The sequence below is a fragment of the Tachysurus fulvidraco genome, chromosome 9 (assembly GCF_022655615.1).
Source record: "Tachysurus fulvidraco isolate hzauxx_2018 chromosome 9, HZAU_PFXX_2.0, whole genome shotgun sequence".
Classification (NCBI taxonomy): domain Eukaryota; kingdom Metazoa; phylum Chordata; class Actinopteri; order Siluriformes; family Bagridae; genus Tachysurus; species Tachysurus fulvidraco.
In genome coordinates, this window is record NC_062526.1 from 16,966,502 (window position 1) to 16,987,198 (window position 20,697).

Genomic DNA, 20,697 nt, shown 5'->3' on the forward strand with positions numbered 1-20,697 from the left:
TTTTTATTGATATACTTCTTTTGGTTATTTATCTTTTTCTTAGAACCAAAAGACTAGAAGGTTACGCAAAAGATTCTCCTAAACTTGTGTTCTTATTAAAATCAAGTCAGTCTATTGTTATTTCTGTGTAGCTTTTGTTCGAGTTTTTCTGCTAAGCTACAGGTTACAGTACATTTCTTCCCAGTATTTGTGAGTTGCACCACAGTCCAGAAGGATATGTACAACTGTTTCTGGGTGTCTACATTCAACACCGTTACGTTTCAGGTTTCTCTGTTTTGTGCAGACTTTGTTTTAATGCTGAATGCCAAATACACATTCATACTGTAGGTGACAATAACATTTTTTCTTATTTCTGCATTTAATTCTTTCTGCAGTGACATATTCCTGAACAAATATATACCTTTAATTTCATTATCTCATAACCCCTCTTTTAGTCACTGACACCTTTCTGGTGATTTCAGATCTTTGCTTTATCCAGATGGTCATCCTCCTCATTCCCCTTTACACCAACCCAGCACCCAAAGAAGTTTATCATTATTCCTGATTTCCTGATTATTTTGTTCACAAAAAACTCTGTGTGACTTCCTGTAATTCATCTTGTCTTTCTGATTGGGGACTGAAGATGTTCTAGAGCAACTGAACCAGAGGAGGGGACTAACAATACTTGAGGGAGAATTGATGATCATCTCAGGTGATTCATCCTCAGGCCTGGAGAGTGATCTCTGTGGACAACTTGCTGATCTCCCCTTCGATCACACACAGGCCACCAAAGTGCTTGATATGTCACTGTTCTCTGATGACACAATTCGACCTCTTCAAATGATCCAAAATAACCTCCCACAACACCCACCTGCTGCACTCTCTTCACTGGCTTCCTGTAGCTGCACGCATCAGATTCCAAGCACTGATGCTGGCCTACAAAGCCAAAAATGGACAACCTCCATCTTACATATCAGATCAATATCAGGATGGATTCATTCATAGAGACTTTAAAAGGACTTCTTTAAATCACTTTGGATAAAGTCTTCCGCCAGATGACCAAAATGCAACTGTAAATGTTTTTTAATGAAGGTGTCTGATTAGATTATTAGATTAATAACAACTCTCCACTGAACATCGACAGATCACCTGTAGAGATTGTCAAGAGTCAATACCTAGCGGAGAATTTTACCTGGTCACTCAACACCAGCTCCATCACCAATAAAGCCCAACAGTGTCTCTACTTCTTATGAAAGCTGAGATAAGCCCATCTTCCTCCCTCAGTACTGACTACGTTCTACAGAAGGACCATTGAGAGCATTCTGAGCAGCTGCATCACTGTCTGGTTTGGGAACTGCACCATCTCAGGTCACAAGACCCTGCAGCAGATAGTGAGGACAGCTGAGAAGATCATTGGAGTCTCTCTTCCCTCTATCATGTACATTTAAACAACACACTGCATCTGCAAGGCCAACGGCATTGTGTATGACCTCACACATCCCTCACACACACTCTTCACCCTCCTGCTGTCTGGAAAAAGGTACCGAAGCATTCTTGTATTTTTTCTTTGCACTGTCTTTTGTCCTGCACTGATGGAAATCTTGTCTACATGTCAAGTGAATAATTGTATAAATTGTTTAAAATTGAAAAAAGGGTAACTTCTTTAAAACGTACAGAAGTAGCGTCATCCTCAATGATGAGTCCAGTTTTCAGCTTTGCCCAAAACCTGGTCATCTAATCTAAACTCTGAGTTTTTGGTTACAGAACAGCTGAAATGAGTTAGTTTTATCAACTCTAAATTGACTGACTCAATTCAACAGTATTGAGATGATAAAGTCCCTGAGATGATGGATGTGTTGAAAGTGTTCAGCATGAGCAGGCTGTGATTAAGAGTGCTGAGATGAGCACAGCACTGTCTTTAATTGGGTTATTCTTTAATTGTCTTTAGAGAAGCAGCAGCAGCTCTGAGCTACAAATGTGTCCTAGTGACAAAATTCCAGTGAAGAAATGAGAAAATAAAGTTATGATGAAAATGAGGACCATGTGGTAAGAAAGATCTGAATACATGAAAATCTGACCCCTACACATCTCCAATTGATTTTTAATAATAATAATAATAATAATATTAAAAAATGTAAGCAGCACAGATGTGGGTAATGCACTTGCTTTATCTTGAAATGCATAATAGATCAATGAAATTACATTTGTGTGGAAATTTCTGCTCTATTTTACACCAAACACTCACTCAAGTTTACAATTGTAGCTGACAAAGAAGTGTAAGTGTAAGTCTGAAAGTGTGTGTGTGTCAGAGAGAAAGAGAGAGAGAGAGAGAGAGAGAGAGAGAGAGAGAGAGAGAGAGAGAGAGAGAGAGAGAGAGAGAGAGAGAGAGAGAGATGAAAGTGAAATATTTTCGATCAATTTCCTCATTTTATTAGTGACGTGACATACGGCTAAGTATGGTGACCCATACTCAGAATTTGTTCTCCGCATTTAACCCATCCAAAGTGCACACACACAGCAGTTGAACACACACACCATGACACACACCCGGAGCAATTGGCAGCCATTTGTGCAGCGGTGCCTGAGGAGTTTTGGGGGATCAGTGACTTGCTCAGGGGCACCTCAGTTGTGGCCAGCCCGAGACTCTAACCCCCAACCTTAGGGTTAGGAGTCAGACTCTCTAACCATTAGACGACCCATCCCCCCCCCCGCCCAAGTCATTTGTGATTTTATATTTACATGTATTTTATTTACCATTATTACCAGAAACAAGTAACTGTGTCTTTATGTGCTGACCAAGACAAAAAATAACATCTTCTAAAAATTGTGTACGTTCCTAAATGTTCAATAAAAAACTTCTTTCACAAATCACAAAATCTCATTATGGAGACATGTATGTAATATTTGTATTATTATTTTTATTTGAATTTATCAGTAAGAAATACACAGAAAAGCAAGAGTACAATATTTAAGTTACACCATTTTCCACTTAAAATCAAAAGTATGTTTTGGTCTTGTTACTAAACAACAAGGTAGATTATTATGTATATTATAAAGATGGTTATACAGGTGTCATTAAATAATAAATAATAACAATAAATAAATCAATAAATAAATTTAATACATAATATAATATATATAATCTTATATTACATAAATATATGAGTTGTAATCAGCTTATCAACATTACTAGTCTAATATTATAATAAATATCTATCTTGTGTCACTGCCAAAGATTCACAAAAAAAATAAATAAATCAAGGCTCAGAAATTCAACCATTTTAATACATATTTGTATTTAAATAGAAATTAATTGAATTTTCCTATAAGACCCATAACAAAATAAACTATCACAGTTATTTAAATCTTTTATAGTATTACAGCAAGTTATTAACAATTTAAAATCAGTTATTTTATCATATTTTCTGTAATCTTTTAACAGCTGACATGTTTGCCCAGTTAGCAATTACACAAAAATCAATATATATATATATGTATATATTTACATTATTCTTAAATTATTTCTACTATGTGCTAATTAAATATTCTAAAAGTAAAATGTGACTGTTGAAGCAAGCAAACTTAAAACAATTGTATGAATATTGTAAAGTTTTGGAAACTGGAATAAGAAAGATTACTGCAGAAAATTAGTCAAAAAAATCTATTCAAAAAGGAGAATCAATTGAGGGCAATTAGAAAGTAACAGACATCACAAAAGGAATCACATTAAATTAATTTTTAAGCTAAAATGATCTCCAAGTGTTTGTCCCATCAGCCTCCACGCAGACGGAGGGTCATATGAATGGTGCTTCCAGAAACAATGCCGTAATCCTGCAGCTTCCTGCCAGATTCAAGCTGTCGACCGCTGTAGATCAGCCGCTGCTGGTCCTCTGGTACTCTATCTTTTTGGCGTACCTTTTTCATCAACTGATCAACAGTTTCATCGTCAGTGATGTCATATGTCTTCATCTGTCCCTTCTCATTCTTCACAAACACCTGAAGCGGCACGGGAGAATTGGAGATCAGCAGCATCACCGTGGCCCCTGAACTCAGACCATAACTGCTCACAGTCTCCTGGTCATTGTCCAGCTGCACGACACACCCATTGGTGACAGAAAGCCTCAGCCGTGAAGGTCTTGCATTAAAGATTTGGGCGACTTTTTGCTTGAGTGCACCAATCGTGTCACCTGGATTCACTTTCACGGTCTTTGTTTCCCCACTCAGGACTTTGATGATGAGCTCCATAATATCCTCTTCTTAATGACCTTTGCAAAAAATAAAAAATAAAAGCAGATTTGTGTCATTTAAGGAACTTTTTGCACTTAAGTTACAAGGCTAATGGAAGCTTATGAGCACTATTCATGTGATTAACATGTAACTAGATCAATCAAGTAAAGTGACTGGGGATGTAAAATGTCTGCCAGCAGAGTTTACAGCTATGTCATGTACATGGGCTGGAACACGGATGGTACTGTACTCTCAAGTGTACACTTTTTATCACCTTTAGCGTGAACGTTGTATATATGATGTGGCTCTAAAAGATAATTACACTTAAATGATGTGCCATAGATATGTTATGGTGCATTAAATCTATATTTCCAAGTGGAGTTTTATATACAATCAGAAGATAACCACATCACCCAGTGGAAAGCTACAGTTACTGAAAAGGAACAAAACTTTTTATATTAATATAAATACTTTTGATAATAATGATAGTTATAACCTTCTATTACATTTTTTACCTTCAGCTCATCAAACATTCAGAAAACTTTTTCCTTCATATTTTAACACTGATTATTTGCCATCTTAATAAGTTTATTCAGCTGCTCGCATTGTGAAGCGCGCATATTATTTAAAAGTACAATATTTGAAACCAAGTTAAACTTACCTCCTTTACAGGTGATGTATTTGTCCTCAAATGTCTTTTTCTCCTCGAGCATCAGATACAAACCCAGACAACGCTCCCTACAGCTGACCGCGGGTCCTAATATAGTCTAACAGACACGCCCATTATCAGCATGACGACCAATGGGAGATGAGCGAGTGCTCATGTCTCTAACCAATAGGAGAGAAGCACAGCCCGCCCTCCGTTAGGTTTTGCTTTCCGAGGTTTAATGCAGATTCTCACTTTCGATTTTCGGACATCATCAGAGGCAGAAACATAAACAAAACACTTTCTGTTGTTCATTAACTGGACGTTTCTTTGTACCTCAGACTGAACTAAAGAGACGATAATAAATGCTATTTTCACTATTTCTGTACACAAAAAGGCATTAAAATGTTTTTAATCTTCATTTTTGAATATAATAAAAGTTATCTACTTTTTGTTTACAGCAACAACAACAACAATAACAACAACAACAATAATAATAATAATAATAATAATAATATCCAGCCCTGCATAGACATTATTAAAAAGTTAATCATATAGTTGCGTGTTAGTGTACTAACTATATTTAAATGATAACATCACTTATATCTGAATATATGTATTTTGTTATTATATGTACATTATACATGAAAATCTGACCCCTAGCAGCACTTCATCTGTTCATATCTAGAGATATTTACTTACAATCAGGGTAAGTAACAGTAGTAAACATGCTGGCTTCATAGCTTTTGGCATCATGTCGATCTATTCTTAAAAACATTCTTCATGTTAATGACTCATTTATTGTCAGGTAATCTTTCACAGGTGTGTCAGTTCATATTACTGTGAAACAAAACTGCCTAAAGGTCAGACAATTATTTCTGGTAACTGTGAGATTAATGAGTAGTTACTGCGTACTCATAATTATTATTAAATTAAACTTTAGATTGATCAATTGCAAAATATTAATCAGAAGTCAACTAGGACATAATGTACTCTGGAGTATGAATTTCAGGAAAAGAAAAGTAAAAGCTCTATGGCTGGAATAAAAAGGTGACATTTTATTATGCAATATCCTTCAGTATCTTTTTTGTTTTTTATTATTATTATGTGTTTTTTGACATAAATCTGTGCTAAGAAGGTCATTTATAATTAAACCCCAGTGATCAACTCCACATTCACCTTGAACCTGACCTGTATACAGTAATAACTAAAACTTAATCAGTGATCATGTGTGTTAATGTATAGAGCAGTAAGATTAAGTAGGAACATGTTTATTGGAACAGTTTGTCTCACTGGATATTTTTGATCTCAGAGCTCTGAGTGCTTCAGCATGGTGGTTCACTCCTCTGTCTTCGGAAGAGGGATGTTTCCTATTGGAGAAGAAAGGAAAGTGTTTGTTTTGAATTATTACTGCCAGCAGCACAGTTGGTTTCTGCTTTGTGTATTTTACAGGTGTGCTGGAGAAAGGAAAGTGAAATTAGGTGTAAAGGTAATGGTGACGTGAAGGGGAATTCCAGTTTAAACGATCCACGCAACACATTCCTGAGCTGGGACTGTTATTGCACAATAGAGAAGGTGCCAGTAGGTGGCTTCAGAAAGGAAATCAAAACACAACACCAGGAAATAAAGGATCTGTTTCATTTGTCCAGAAATTCCAAGATTCCCCAAGATTATTTAGTCAGCAATTAAATAATTAAGATTTAACTTACAAATTTCACCTCTTTGTATTTGGATATTTTATCATCATCTTGTTTATAACTCCTAAATCTTTCCAGACTTTTTAAGATATTTCTCTTTTCTAAGCACATAAAGCTCTGATGTGAGATAAATAATTTTAGCATAAGAGAACATATGGCTTGAATATGAACCTGTGTGTGTGTGTGTGTGTGTGTGTGTGTGTGTGTGTGTGTGTGTGTGTGTGTGTGTGTGTGTGTGTGTGTGTGTGTGTGTGTGTGTGTGTGTGTGTGTGTGTGTGTGATTGAGTTTAGTTTGCTGACCTGGAGGTGCTACAAAATATTCCTCCTCTGTGATTCTGGAGCGTCGAAGAAGTTCCTCTGCGCAGTTTCCCTCAGTTACTGTGTCTTCTCTCAGATACAAAGCTCTAAGACACAAAGACAAACTCTCTTGGATCTGTGCCTTATCACACTTATTGCAAAATAACACTATAATAATAATTACAACAAATTTTCATTTTTTTAAAAGATACTGATATTGAGCTATGAAATAAATCTGAATCAATGTGACATTCCAAGGAAATCTCTTTTACTGACACACACTTTTTTAAATTTGTTGTTATTGCTTAGTGCCTGAAAAAGTGTACTTCAATGTATTTGAGTAAAAATATAACACACACACACACGCACACACGCACGCACGCACGCACGCACGCACGCACGCACGCACGCACGCACGCACGCACGCACACACACACACACACACACACACACACACACACACCTGTCCTCTTGAACAGAATCCATTGGTTCCACACCATCCGTGCCAACGACATGGAGCTGATCAGTGAAGCGGATGTATTTCTCCAGACACTCAACACCTTCCTGGTTGCCAAAGTCTACAAGAGCATCTCACCAACTAAAGAGCAAGTCTGTCCAACTCCGACTTAAGTAGGCTGTAGAACAAAACAGGAAAAAATTAACTTGACCAAAAGTGCCAGGACAAAAATCATGTTACCTGAAGACATTTCTATTATATGTGAAACAATATACAAAATGTTATATCTACAATATCAATGATATCTAGATAAACAAGGATGGATTTTTTAACATTTTTTTAAAATACATATCAAGTATCTAGAGATACTATTTAAATTTCCTTCAGTTATTATAGTTTATTTAGGCTTTTATCTTGGGTAAAATGCAGATTTTCCAACTATGAAGGATATGAAGCCATTCAAAACCGTAATGACAGTATGAGCGTAGTCTTAGGTGGAATAGCTCTACAATAGAGTAGAAAGTAGTTTTGTATATTGCTAAAGGTAATCAGGCTACAACACCTAGTGGAGGTTCAGGGTTTTTATAAGATTGATATTCTTCTTTTGGTTATTTATCTTTTTATTAGGACCAAAAGACTAGCAGGTTACGCAAAAGATTCTCCTAAACTTGTGTTCTTATTTAAATCAAGTCAGTCTATTGTTATTTCTGTGTAGCTTTTGTTCGAGTTTTTCTGCTAAGCTACAGGTTACATTTCTTCCCAGTAATTGTGAGTTCGGTCTGCAACAAGGATTCACTCTGCTGCTTCAGTAAAGCTTTTTTTACAGTAAGGTATGAGATTTCTTTGCTTATTTTTTCATGTCCCATCAGTTAACCAGTAATTAACTGCTACAGTGATTAAATCTCTTCAGTTCGATTCAAGCCCTGCATTACTCCTTACTTAAGTTTATAAGACCACATCATATATCAACATACTCACAAAAAATATTTAAAAAAATATTTCATGCACAAAAATCACGAGTCGTATGTATTGAATAACTAATTTTAGAATTGACTTTAAGAATATTCGCCTATCTTGAGACTCAACATTCTAATTATCTGACAGATTATAAACATTTGTAAATTCAATTGCTGATGTGAACTGAAAAGAAAATGTGGATAAAAAGAAGACCTTTTAATATAGTGTTGTTGTCCTTCATCTTAGACTTTACACAAACAGAAAAAAAAAACTATTTAATAAATAAAAATAAATTTTTGATACCTAAATTTGCAGCTGCATAGAAGGTGTATTTCTACATGTGGCATGCGTAAAGATTTTCTTTTAGGAAGAAAAACAGACCATTTTCAGGTTTCACTGTTTTTTCTGAATGCCCAATACGCATTCATAGGTGATAATAACATCATTTTTTCTTATTTCTGTATTGCATCATCTCTGCAATGACATATTCATGAACAATTATATACCTTTAATTTCATTATCTCATAACCCCTGTTTTAGTCACTGACACCTTTCTGGTACCCAAAGAAGTTTATCATTATTCCTGATTATTTTGTTCACAAAAAACTCTGTGTGACTTCCTGTAATTCATCCTGTCTTTCTGATTGGGGACTGAAGATGTTCTAGAGCAACTGATCCAGAGGAGGGGGATATCAATACTTGAGGGAGAATTGATGATCATCTCAGGTGATTCATCCTCAGGCCTGGAGAGTGATCTCTGTGGACAACTTGCTGATCTCCCCTTCGGTCACACACAGGCCACCGAAGTGCTTGATTTGTCACTGTTCTTTGCTGACACAATTCGACCTCTTCAAATGATCCAAAATAACTTCTCCCACAACACCCACCTGCTGCACTCTCTTCACTGGCTTCCTGTAGCTGCACGCATCAGATTCCAAGCACTGATGCTGGCCTACAAAGCCAAAAATGGACAACCTCCATCTTACATATCAGATCAGTATCAGGATGGATTCATTCATAGAGACTTTAAAAGGACTTCTTTAAATCACTTTGGATAAAGGCTTCCGCCAGATGACCAAAATGCAAATGTAAATGTTTTTTTAATGAAGGTGTCTGATTAGATTATTAGATTAATAACAACTCTCCACTGAACATCGACAGATCACCTGTAGAGATTGTCAAGAGTCAATACCTAGTGGAGAATTTTACCTGGTCACTCAACACCAGCTCCATCACCAATAAAGCCCAACAGCGTCTCTACTTCTTATGAAAGCTGAGAGAATCCCATCTTCCTCCCTCAGTACTGACTACGTTCTACAGAAGGACCATTGAGAGCATTCTGAGCAGCTGCATCACTGTCTGGTTTGGGAACTGCACCATCTCAGGTCACAAGACCCTGCAGCAGATAGTGAGGACAGCTGAGAAGATCATTGGAGTCTCTCTTCCTTCTGTCATGTACATTTTAAGAACACACTGCATCCGCAAGGCCAACGGCATTGTGTATGACCTCACACATCCCTCACACACACTCTTCACCCTCCTGCTGTCTGGAAAAAGGTACCGAAGCATTCTTGTATTTTTTCTTTGCACTGTCTTTTGTCCTGCACTGTCTTTTTGTCTTTTGTCTTTGTCCTGCACTGTTTGCAGTTAAAAGTAAAAGTACTGAGATAAGATAAAAAAACTTAATGTAATAAACTCAGTGTAAGTAGTCATGCAGCTGCTGAATTCAGTTAATAGAGATTTTGTAATAATACATTCAATTTTGAAGTTCTTTAAATATTATGTGCTGTTCTATTTATATTCTGTGGTTACTAAATACCCTATTAATAAAATGTATTCATATTGTGTTGGTTTCATCAGTAAAACAGTTTGAGTTGTTTTGATTGTTTAGATTCTCCTGAGAGTGACGTAACACCACATTAAACCCCACTGGACTCTAAAAATCCAAAACATCTAAACAAACCCAACCACATAGAAGATAGATGACATGAATCTGAATGTTTTACATATGGACTTTATCTTAATAAACATACTGACATGTTTTAGGAGGAAAAATCAAACCAGTGCATTTGTACATTACAGCTAGCTGAAGTTTACAATTGGTGCTGACAAAGTGTAAGAGTCTTTTAGTGTCCAGCAGATGTCTGTGTGTGTGTGTGTGTGTGTGTGTGTGTGTGTGTGTGTGTGTGTGTGTGTGTGTGTGTGTGTGTGTGTGTGTGTGTGTGTGTGTGTGTGTGTGTGTGTGTATTTGTGATGTCATATTTATATTTATTTTATTCATCATTATTACAAGAAATAAGTAACTGTGTCTTTATGTGCTGACCAAAACAAAAAATAACATATTCTATAAATTGTGTACATTCCTAAATGTTCAATAAAAACTTCTTTCACTAATCACAAAATCTCATAATGGAGTCATGTATATATGAGTTTTATTATTTTTATTTGAATGTATCAGTAAGAAATACACAGAAATGCAAGAGTACAATATTTAAGTTACAGCATTTTCCACTTAAAATCAAAAATATGTTTTGGTCTTATTACTAAATAACAAGGTAGATTATTATGTATATTCTAAAGATGGTTATACAGATGTCATTAAATAATAAATAATAACAATAAATAAATCAAAAAATAAATTTGACCATTAAGATAATTTTCTGTGTGTGTCTAAAGCATCTACAGAAGTGTGTCAGGAAAGAGAAGTAAATAGGTGTCCAGATGTGATTACTTGGGGGTTAAATATGAGAATGAGACGACTGTATCTGAATCAGTCATGCAACATACACAGTACTTTTACTATTATTATTATTATCATTATTATTTTAATATTTTGTTCTGTGGTGTTAAATAGGACAAACATGATGTCCAGGTGTTTTTTGTCTCATCAGCCTCCACGCAGACGGAGGGTCATAAAAATGGTACTTTCTGGACCAATGCCATAATCCTGCAGTTTATTGCCACACTGGAGCTGTTGTCCATTGTAGATCAGCCGCTGCTGGTCCACTGGTGTTCGCTCTTTCTGGTAGATATTCGTCATCAACTGATCAATGGTTACTTCATCAGTGATGTCATATGTCCTCATCTGTCCCTTCTCATTCTTCACAAACACCTGAAAGGGCACGGGGCTTGTGGAGATCAGGAGCATCACGGTGGATCCTGAACTCAGACTGTATTGGCTCACGGTCATCTGATCATTGTCCAGGATCTGACCACTGAGGGCTGAAAGCTTCAGGCGTGAGGCTCTTGCCCCAAAGTGAGGGGCAATATGCTGTTTCAGTTCACCAATGGTGGTACTTGGCAGCACATTCACAAGCTGCGTTGTTCCACTTATGTCTTTGATGATGAGTTCCATTGTTTTCCCCTGTTGATGACCTGTGTGTAAAATAAAATATATTCTAATATTCTACTTGACATATCATCAATAAGCCAGAAATATAGTTTCATGATCTTTTTATGAAGCTATGAGACAAATTTAAATAACAAGCAATGAAAAATTATTAGCCCTGTTTAGCATTGCACAAATAGTTCTATATTTTTATGTATGCATTTAAAATAATAATAATTATTGTGATGTTAAGTCTTTACTTTTTATTACATTATAATTAGATTTATCAACATTAAACAGAAGAAACAGAACACTCTCCAAGCATCTATACAACCTATAAAATAACTATTTTGGTCTATAAAATTAATAATACATTATTATTGAACACACAAATAAAGGTCAGTCAGCTTTATTTTACTTTGCATTAATGACTGTTTAAATTTGTCTAAAAAATACATATTTAACATTTTTAGAATTTCTATTTATTTTTCAAGTACACATTAAAGAAATTAAGAATAACATACCTTTGAGTAAACGATGCACTTATGTGTGCTCAGTATCCTTTTTTTTCCCAGAACCTAACCCAACTGAGGCTCATTTCCATGAACCACAATCTAATAGCGGGCATCAGATCCACAGCCACGCCCCTTATCTACAAGTTAACCAATGGGAGATATAGATGAGCTAGCAAAATGAAAGTAGGCCCCGCCCCTTTGATTAGGATTTGTTTTCAGCTTCATAGTCACTTTCTGTTTCCATTCAACATCCTTATGTAAGTAAAACCTTTGAAAATAAAAGTCAAAGTCAAGTTTATTTATAAAGCACTTTTTTTAAAACAAGTGTTTGTCAAAGTGATATACATACAAAAAGTAAACATGGTTTATTAATACAAACACACAAATAAAAGAAAAATACTTAAGACACAATAAAACAATAAAAGAAAGCAGCTCTCACAGGGCATTGAACGCCAGACCGTAAAAATAAGTTTTTAGGGCAGATTTAAAGACCTCAAGTGTTTGAGCCTGTCTTATATAGACAGGCAAACTGTAAGGAATTCTCATCTGTCGCCAGGGTAACCATTCTTTCATCTGCCGCCTGGGCAGGATAACCTAAAATACAGCCGCTCGGACCCCTGCTCGATTTCCGTTCCCCACAAGCGCTTGGGGAAATATCAATGAAACACACAAGCATCAGTCTTTCAAAGAGAAGTTCCAAAGTTTATTGAGTGAAACATGAATATATAGTAGTACAAAAAGAGGATGGGCATAATGTGTGTGTGCGGAGCTTAATGCTAGTATCAGCGGAAGATACCTTGACTGTTATCATGAAGCAGGAAACCTCCCAGCTGCAGTATCATGTTTTTCATAACTGCTTTCATACAAAGCAGAGCAGATGTGCCAGGGAGAGGAGGTTATGCTAAGGTCAAGGTATCTGTGTGTGTATGAGAGAGAGAGTGTGTGGTGTGAGAGAAGAACATTGTGCTTTGTACAGAAAGTCTGCAACATTATCAGAAAAGTGTTTTATACAATTATATTCACACAAACTGTTCCAGAGCTTTGGGCCGCACCTGCAAAGGCTCGGTCCCCCCTGCTCTTCAGTTTTACTCTTGGAACAGTTAAAAATGGTCAGAAGACCTTAGTGCTCTTGACGGAGCATACAGATTAATCAAATCTGATAAGTAACTTGGCGCTGACCCATTAAGAGATTTAAAAACAAGCACCAATATTTTAAAATGAATCCTATAATGGACAGGAAACCTGTGAAGAGACGCGAGAATGGGAGTGATATGTTCCCGCATTTGTGTGCCCGTCAATAGGCGAGCTGCTGCATTCTGGACCATTTGCAGTCTGGAGAGGGAGGCCTGATTAATACCTAAATAAAGGCTGTTACAGAAATCAAGGTGACTTCAGATGAAAATATGAACAACTCTCTGAAAGTCCTTAGAGGACAGGAAAGGTTTCACCTTGGTGAGTTGTCTCAATTGGAAGAAACATGATTTAAATACTAAATTAATCTCTCCGAGATTTAGGTCTACTGACTCACAGGTTCCCCCTGGCATAAACAACACCACTTCTGTTTTCTTTTCATTAAAATTAAGGAAATTTAGTGCCATCCAGGTCTAAATTTCTTCAAAGCACTGCAGTAGAGGCACTAGAGAGCAGGTATCTTTGCGATTCAAGGGCAGATAAATTTGCAGGTCATCTGCATAACAATGAAAAGAAATACCAAATTTCCTAAAAATATGCCCCAATGGGAGCATATACAGGGAGAACAGAATAGGCTCCAAAATGGAGCCCTGGGGGACCCCACATGTGAGTATAGCAGTTGAGGAGACATAGTCTCTAAGATGAACCGAAAAAGTTCTTTCAGCCAAATAGGATTTAAACCATTCCAGAGCAGTACCCTTAATACCAAAACATTGTTCGAGCCATGAAATCAAGATATTATGATCAACTGTATCAAATGCAGCTGAAAGGTCCAGTAAAATTAATATAGTGCAGTCACCAGAGTCAGTGACAAGTAGTAAGTCATTAAAAACCTTCAATAGCGCAGTTTCTGTGCTGTGTAGTGCTTTAAAACCAGACTGAAATACTTCATGAATACCATGTAAATCTAAAAATGACTTCAATTGTCCAAATACAACCTTCTTCAATAGTTTGAGATTGGAAGTTTGAGATAGTGGAAGTTTTGAGATAGGTCTACCTTGAGCAAAAACTGATGGATCCAAATTAGGTTTCTTGACTACTGATTCCACAGCTGCATGTTTAAAAGATTTAGGTACAACTCCTAAAGCCAGGCTGCTAATTGATAATAGCAAGAATTTTAGAACCAATGGTTTCAAATGAATCTTCAAGAAGATGGAGAGGGACAACATCCATACCACATGAGGATGGTTTCATTTTAACAAAGGTCTCTTTCAGTGAATCAAGAGACACCGACTCAAACTGGTCAAAAACAGCAGAGCACTCAGTGGGAATGGATGAAAAAGTTGAAGGGAGCAAAATATTAGCTCTAACAGCCTCAATCTTGTCAATTAAAAAGTCTAAAAGTTTCTCACACATCTCGGATGAAGGCTCTAGGCAGGCTGCTTGGGGAGTGTTTAAAACCAAGTTAATTGTACTAAATAGCACAGCTGGCTTGTTGGAGTTATTATAGATGACACTAGAAAGATACTTTGATTTCTCAGATTTAACAGTTTTTTGGTATATAAGCAGACTCTCCTTCAAATATCAAAGGAAATCTGCAATTTATCCTTCTTCCAACGGTGTTACGCCCTTCTACACTCGAGCCTAACAGTTCGAGTCGTAGCGTTCAGCCATGGTTGAGTTCTACGTTTTGCTTGAATCATCTTAAAAGGAGCCACAGTATCCAAGATATTAAGACAAGTTGAAGAGAACAAAGAAGTCAGATCATCAGTGTTAAGGCCGTATGAAGACCTTGAATAGTCATTGTCATGGTTGAATGGTTGAAGAATTAATTGTTTTACGGCGACGGGTTGAAGCAGTCACTTTAGGATCACTGGTAATACATATCTCAAAGAAAACAGGTAAATGATCAGAGAAAACAGCATCACCGACTTCAATATTACCAAATAGCAAGCCATATGATAAAACCAAATCTAAGATACGACCACAAACATGTGTGGGACTAGCCACAAGCTGAGTTAAGTTAAAAGACTCCACCAAATTAAGAAAGGCTTTAGCCAAGGGTTTGACAGGACAACACACATGGATGTGAAAATCCCAACAATTAAGACCCGATCATATTTTGGCATAATTTCAGCCAAAAAATCTAAAAACTCCTCAATAAAGTCTTTGTTATATTTGGGTGGGCAATAGACAACAGCACACAACACTGAATAACTCAAGCTTAGTTCAAAAATACTGACTTCGAAGCTGTAATAGGAGTAAGCAGACAGATGACGACAGTTTAAGTGTTCTTTAAAAATAATTGCTACTCCACCTTCTCGACCCATAAGCCGTGGAGCATTAAAATACGTACAATTCTGAGGTACGACTTCTGAAAATACACTTGACTCACCAACACCGATCCACGTCGCCGTCATACACAACATGTCCAAGTCCCTGAGAATGAAAAAAAAAACTCTGGAAAGTTTCCTGTGCTTTAGTGCAGGAATTAAAAGTTTCAGTTTAGGGGAAAATAGATGAATTATAATTGGAATGATGTTTGAAGTGAAGGCTCGGGGAAAGTCAGCTAATCTCCTCATGTTACACCTTCTGGAATGTTCCACATATATTTATATATGTTCCACATATATAAATATACTACACACATATGTATATACTGGTGATTCTTTTTTCAGATATTTATATATATTTAGTTTAGTCCATGGTGCTGGACTAATATTACTAGTATTACTTGGTGTACTGAAGTTATCGAACAATTTCTGATGTTTTTATGTTTTTGTTTTTTTGTTGTTGTTGTTGTTGTTGTTTTTTACCTCAGAATGATTCCAGGCTGATCTCTTTTGTTACAGATATCGATTTTGTCTATTAATATTATTCAAAACGTTTGTTAAACTTCTTTAACCAGGACCTAAACAACTACTTTTATTTAGATGGTTACTCCCACATCCCAGGCTCCATTTCCATTTCAGAGAAATCCATTATAACTGGGACTTTGTGAAGAAAGTGAATCTCTATGGCGCTCGTGATGACCATCACAGTGGATCCTGAACTCAGACCTCGTTCTCATACCATCTTCTGGTCATGATCCAGCTGTAGGTTTCACCCACTGGTAATAGAAAGCTTCAGCTGTGAAGTTTTTGCTTTAAAAATTGGGTCAATTTGTTGCTCGAGTTCACCAGTTTGGATTGACGTTCATGTCCACGTTTCCCCACTCAGGACATTGATGATGAGCTTCATCATATCCACTTCTTAATGACCTGTGTTTTCAATTTTGAAATGTTGAAATGTTTTAAATTTTGTACTGAAGTTACAAGGACAATAACAGCATAATGCTTTTATGCATAAATGCATAAATCATCACAATAGGTTTTTATGAGACAGAAACAATGGTCTTTTAAATGGTGTGTTTTTGGTGGTGATCCTGATGTCTAATATATACTGCTATAACAACATGTTAACATAAGTTTCATAAACTATGTCAGGTCAAACAAATAGGATGTTTTTATAATGTTAAACCTGTGAGGCTAATGGTTCTGTCCTGCTACACAGAACAGCAAACATTTATTCAACAAATCTCAGCAAAGCAACAACAGCAGGCAATAGCAGGTAGCTTAGCAACTAGTCAGCTAACATAAGTGATAAGTCAAATGATGATGATTATCTGCTCAAAACAGTGATTAGTGTGGTCAATGTTATAGATTTAACCAAGTACGGTGTGTTTATTAACTGATCTAAAGCCTGATCTAACTGATCTAAAACTCTTCAGTGTGAGCAGCCAAGATGACTTGACTTCAATCTGTAAACATGAAATGCACTGGCAGTTGAGAAGACTACCCCAAGTTTCGAGTTGATAATGCGAGTTTAGTTTTTTGTTTCAGTTGTTGGCAGGAAAATTACATGTTGCAACTTCAAGGTTGGCTCCTTGTTTATATAGTGTGAGTCCAAGCAATTTGTTCATATAAAACAATACATTTATTGTTAATGTAATGTGTTAATATAGCCACAAAAATTGTTGATACATGTTAATGTTTGCTCATACAGACCAAGATAATCATGTAGCAGTGTAATATATTTAATAAAAACATCACTATAAATATGTACTGTTGTTAAAATTAAATTCAGCTTTATTTATTTCATTTAAAAACAGTTATCACATTTTACTGTAATATTTTAACAGCTGAGTGTTTGCCCAGATAGCAATTACACACAAAAAAATAAATGAATAAATAATATATATTAAATATTCTAAAAGCAAAAATGTAACTGTTGAAGCAAGCAAATGTAATACAATCGAATGAATATTGGAAAGTTTTGGATACTGGAATAAGAAAGAATACTGCAGAAAATGACTCAAAAAAACTATCCGAAAAAGAGAATCAATTGAGTGCAATTAGAAAGTAACAGACATTACAAAAGGAATCACATTAAATTATTTTTTAGGATAAAATGATCTCCAAGTGTTTGTCCCATCAGCCTCCACGCAGACGGAGGGTCATATGAATGGTGCTTCCAGAAACAATGCCGTAATCCTGCAGCTTCCTGCCAGATTCGAGCTGTCGACCGCTGTAGATCAGCCGCTGCTGGTCCTCTGGTGCTCCTTCTTTTTGGCGTACCTTTTTCATCAACTGATCAACAGTTTCGTCGTCAGTGACGTCATATGTCTTCATCTGTCCCTTCTCATTCTTCACAAACACCTGAAGCGGCACGGGAGTCATGGAGATCAGCAGCATCACCGTGGCCCCTGAACTCAGACCATAATTGCTCACAGTCTCCTGGTCGTTGTCCAGCTGCACGACACACCCATTGGTGACAGAAAGCTTCAGCCGTGAAGGTCTTGCATTAAAGATTTGGGCGACTTTTTGCTTGAGTGCACCAATCGTGTCACCTGGATTCACTTGCACAGTCTTTGTTTCCCCACTCAGGACTTTGATGATGAGCTCCATAATATCCTCTTCTTAATGACCTTTGCAAAAATAAAACAATAAAAGCAGATTAGTGTCATTTAAGAAACTTTTTGCACTTAAGTTACAAGGCTAATAGAAGCTTATGAGCACCAATCATGTGATTATAACAGACATCCCAACCTGAAAAGAGTATTTTCAGGGAGGTATTCCGGAGCACCCCCCCCCCCCCCCCAAAAAAAAGAGGGGTAAAGTGTTACGTAATTATTTGTTAATTATATTAAAATACGTAGAGCACTTTTACTATTTATATAAGTTGCTTATACTAGTCAGGGTTTCCCGCAGAAAATTTGTTAGATAAGGCGTTAGGGTTCGGCGGGTGGGCGGGCTAGCGGCGGGGAGGCGCTTCTTTGCGAGATAGACCACAGACTCTGTACTACATTTAACAATTATTTATTTAACACTATAAAATTTAAATAACATATAATAATAAATAAGAAAGTGCAAAACATTCAAAATTTTACGGACACGCGTTTTATCAACTGGCTAGACAGACGGTGACGGACCACGTCTTTCTCTCATTTCGGCCGTGTGGCGCGCGTGCGCGCTCGCGGTGTGAAGCGCGTCTGCGCTATTCTCCGAGATGCACTTGACGGCCTTTTGTACAGCGGAATTTTTTATTTTTTTGGACTACCTAGTTAAGGCAGTAGGGCTTCCGAGCTTAGGTGGGCCGCCTTAACTGAAAAGCGCTATTTATGTAAACTGCTTTTATTTATATTCCATTGCAACTTTAAACAGGTCTGCTGCCGTGCGCGCGCTACAAGGTGTGGAGCGCAGTCTCTGTCGCGCATGCGCGCTCTTGCTCGCTCGCTCTAGATTCCGAGAGATTTTAACTAATTTGCGGGCATCAGGGAGCCGCTATCAATATGCGGGAGACTCCCGGAACTTCCGGGACACTTGGGATGTCTGTAACGCTAACCACATGAATTAATTACCACATCCCCAACTATATAAAATTGAAATTAGTGTATTTTGAAAATGGAAGTAATGAAACATGTAACTAGATCAATCAAGTCAAGTGGCATAGATGTAAAATGTCTGCCAGCAGAGTTTGGGATTGGAACCCGGATGGTACCCTCAAGTGTACACTTTTTATCACCTTTAGCGTGAAAGTTGTATATATGATGTGGCTCTAAAAAATAATTACACTTAAATTATGCACCATAAATATGTTATGGTGCATTAAATCTATATTTCCAAGTGGAGTTTTATATACAGTAGGAAGATAACCATTTCACACGGTGATAAGGAAAGCTACAGTTACTGAAAAGGAGCAAAAGACACTTTTGATATTAATGGTGGTTATAACCTTCTATTACATTTTTTACCTTCAGCTCACCAAACATTCAGAAAACTTTTTCTTTCATATTTTATCACTGATCATTTTCCATCTTAATAAGTTTATTCAGCTGCTCTCATTGTGAACCGCGCATATTATTTAAAAGTACAATATTTGAAACCAAGTTAAACTTACCTCCTTTACAGGTGATGTATTTGTCCTCAAATGTCTTTTTCTCTTTACGTCCTCGAGCATCAGATACAAACCCAGACAACGCTCCCTGCAGCTGACCGTGGTTCCTAATATAGTCTAACAGACACGCCCATTATCAGCATGACGACCAATGGGAGATGAGCGAGTGCTCATGTCTCTAACCAATAGGAGAGAAGCACAGCCCGCCCTCCGTTAGGTTTTGCTTTCCGAGGTTTAATGCAGATTCTCACTTTCGATTTTCGGACATCATCAGAGGCAGAAACATAAACAAAACACTTTCTGTTGTTCATTAACTGGACGTTTCTTTGTACCTCAGACTGAACTAAACGAGACGATAATAAATTCTATTTTCACTATTTCTGTACACAAAAAGGCATTAAAATGTTTTTAATCTTCATTTTTGAATATAATGAAAGTTATCTACTTTTTGTTTACAGCAACAACAACAACAATAACAATAATAATAAAATGCTGTTTGTGGACTACAAATCAGCACTGGAGCACTTGAGCTCCCCAGGGTTGTGTTCTGAGCCCCCTGCTGTACACTGTACACATATGACTGTGTGGCCACATCCAGCTACACCACCATTATCAAGTTTGCTGACGACACTGTTGTGGTGGGCCTGATCTCCAACAACGATGAGACGGCCTACCTACAGGAGACTAAATCCTGGAGAGATGGTGCCAGGAGAACAATCTTCTCCTGAATGTCAGCAAGACTAAGACGTTGATACTGGACTTCAGCACAAAGCAGGAGTGGTCATACCAACTGCTCTGTACCATCTGAGACGCTTAAGGGACTTCAAACTACCCTCTCAGGTGCTAAAGACTTTCTAAACCTGCACCACTGAGAGCATCCTAATAGGTAACATCACTTCCTGTATCCGGGAACAGCACCATGCAGGACAGGCAAGCCCTCCAGAGGGTGGTGCGGTCAGCTGAATACATCATCCACACTGAGCTCCCTGACCTGCAGGACATATACAGCATGCGGTGCCGGACCAGGG

General features: G+C 37.1%; 5 protein-coding genes and 1 pseudogene across 6 annotated transcripts in view; all 6 read right to left on the reverse strand.

Moving 5' to 3' along the window:
* LOC113639247 overlaps positions 1-1,195 on the reverse strand; it is a 3,128-nt pseudogene extending 1,933 nt beyond the window's left edge.
* Positions 1-12,207, reverse strand: part of LOC113638717 (polyubiquitin-like) — a 58,906-nt gene extending 46,699 nt beyond the window's left edge. Inside the window, exon 1 of the mRNA XM_047818096.1 lies at positions 12,113-12,207. The gene's annotated coding sequence lies outside the window, so the exon portion shown is untranslated. The remainder of the gene's footprint in view (positions 1-12,112) is intronic.
* The window catches only part of LOC125145425 (polyubiquitin-like), a 30,298-nt gene extending 10,530 nt beyond the window's left edge, over positions 1-19,768 (reverse strand). Inside the window, exon 1 of the mRNA XM_047818089.1 lies at positions 19,673-19,768. The gene's annotated coding sequence lies outside the window, so the exon portion shown is untranslated. The remainder of the gene's footprint in view (positions 1-19,672) is intronic.
* On the reverse strand, positions 3,668-19,761 carry LOC113638705 (polyubiquitin 12-like). Of its 2 annotated transcripts, none has more exons than XM_047818087.1 (2): positions 19,673-19,761; positions 3,668-4,244 (listed from the first exon to the last, which is right to left on the reverse strand). In XM_047818087.1, the coding sequence occupies exon 2, from the start codon at positions 4,222-4,224 to the stop codon at positions 3,751-3,753; it is 474 nt and encodes a 157-aa protein (XP_047674043.1). In that variant the 5' UTR covers positions 4,225-4,244; positions 19,673-19,761; the 3' UTR covers positions 3,668-3,750. The 2 variants fall into 2 exon arrangements, with proteins under 2 accessions (XP_047674043.1, XP_026995930.1); XM_027140129.2 differs by lacking the exon at positions 19,673-19,761 and adding an exon at positions 4,868-5,012.
* LOC113638769 (polyubiquitin-like) lies at positions 10,676-12,259 on the reverse strand. The gene is made up of 2 exons (XM_027140245.2): positions 12,113-12,259; positions 10,676-11,635 (listed from the first exon to the last, which is right to left on the reverse strand). Exon 2 carries the CDS (start codon positions 11,613-11,615, stop codon positions 11,148-11,150), a length of 468 nt encoding a protein of 155 aa, XP_026996046.2. The 5' UTR covers positions 11,616-11,635; positions 12,113-12,259; the 3' UTR covers positions 10,676-11,147.
* On the reverse strand, positions 17,336-19,809 carry LOC113638670 (polyubiquitin-like). Its single transcript, XM_027140061.2, has 2 exons — positions 19,673-19,809; positions 17,336-18,200 (listed from the first exon to the last, which is right to left on the reverse strand). Exon 2 carries the CDS (start codon positions 18,178-18,180, stop codon positions 17,707-17,709), a length of 474 nt encoding a protein of 157 aa, XP_026995862.1. The 5' UTR covers positions 18,181-18,200; positions 19,673-19,809; the 3' UTR covers positions 17,336-17,706.
* Between the last annotated feature and the right edge of the window lie 888 nt (positions 19,810-20,697).

What these genes read in the sequence shown, in the direction of transcription:
- LOC113638705 (XM_047818087.1), bottom strand. Translation starts at nt 4,224, where the DNA reads ATGGAGCTCATCATCAAAGTCCTGAGTGGGGAAACAAAGACCGTGAAA.
- LOC113638670 (XM_027140061.2), bottom strand. Translation starts at nt 18,180, where the DNA reads ATGGAGCTCATCATCAAAGTCCTGAGTGGGGAAACAAAGACTGTGCAA.
- LOC113638769 (XM_027140245.2), bottom strand. Translation starts at nt 11,615, where the DNA reads ATGGAACTCATCATCAAAGACATAAGTGGAACAACGCAGCTTGTGAAT.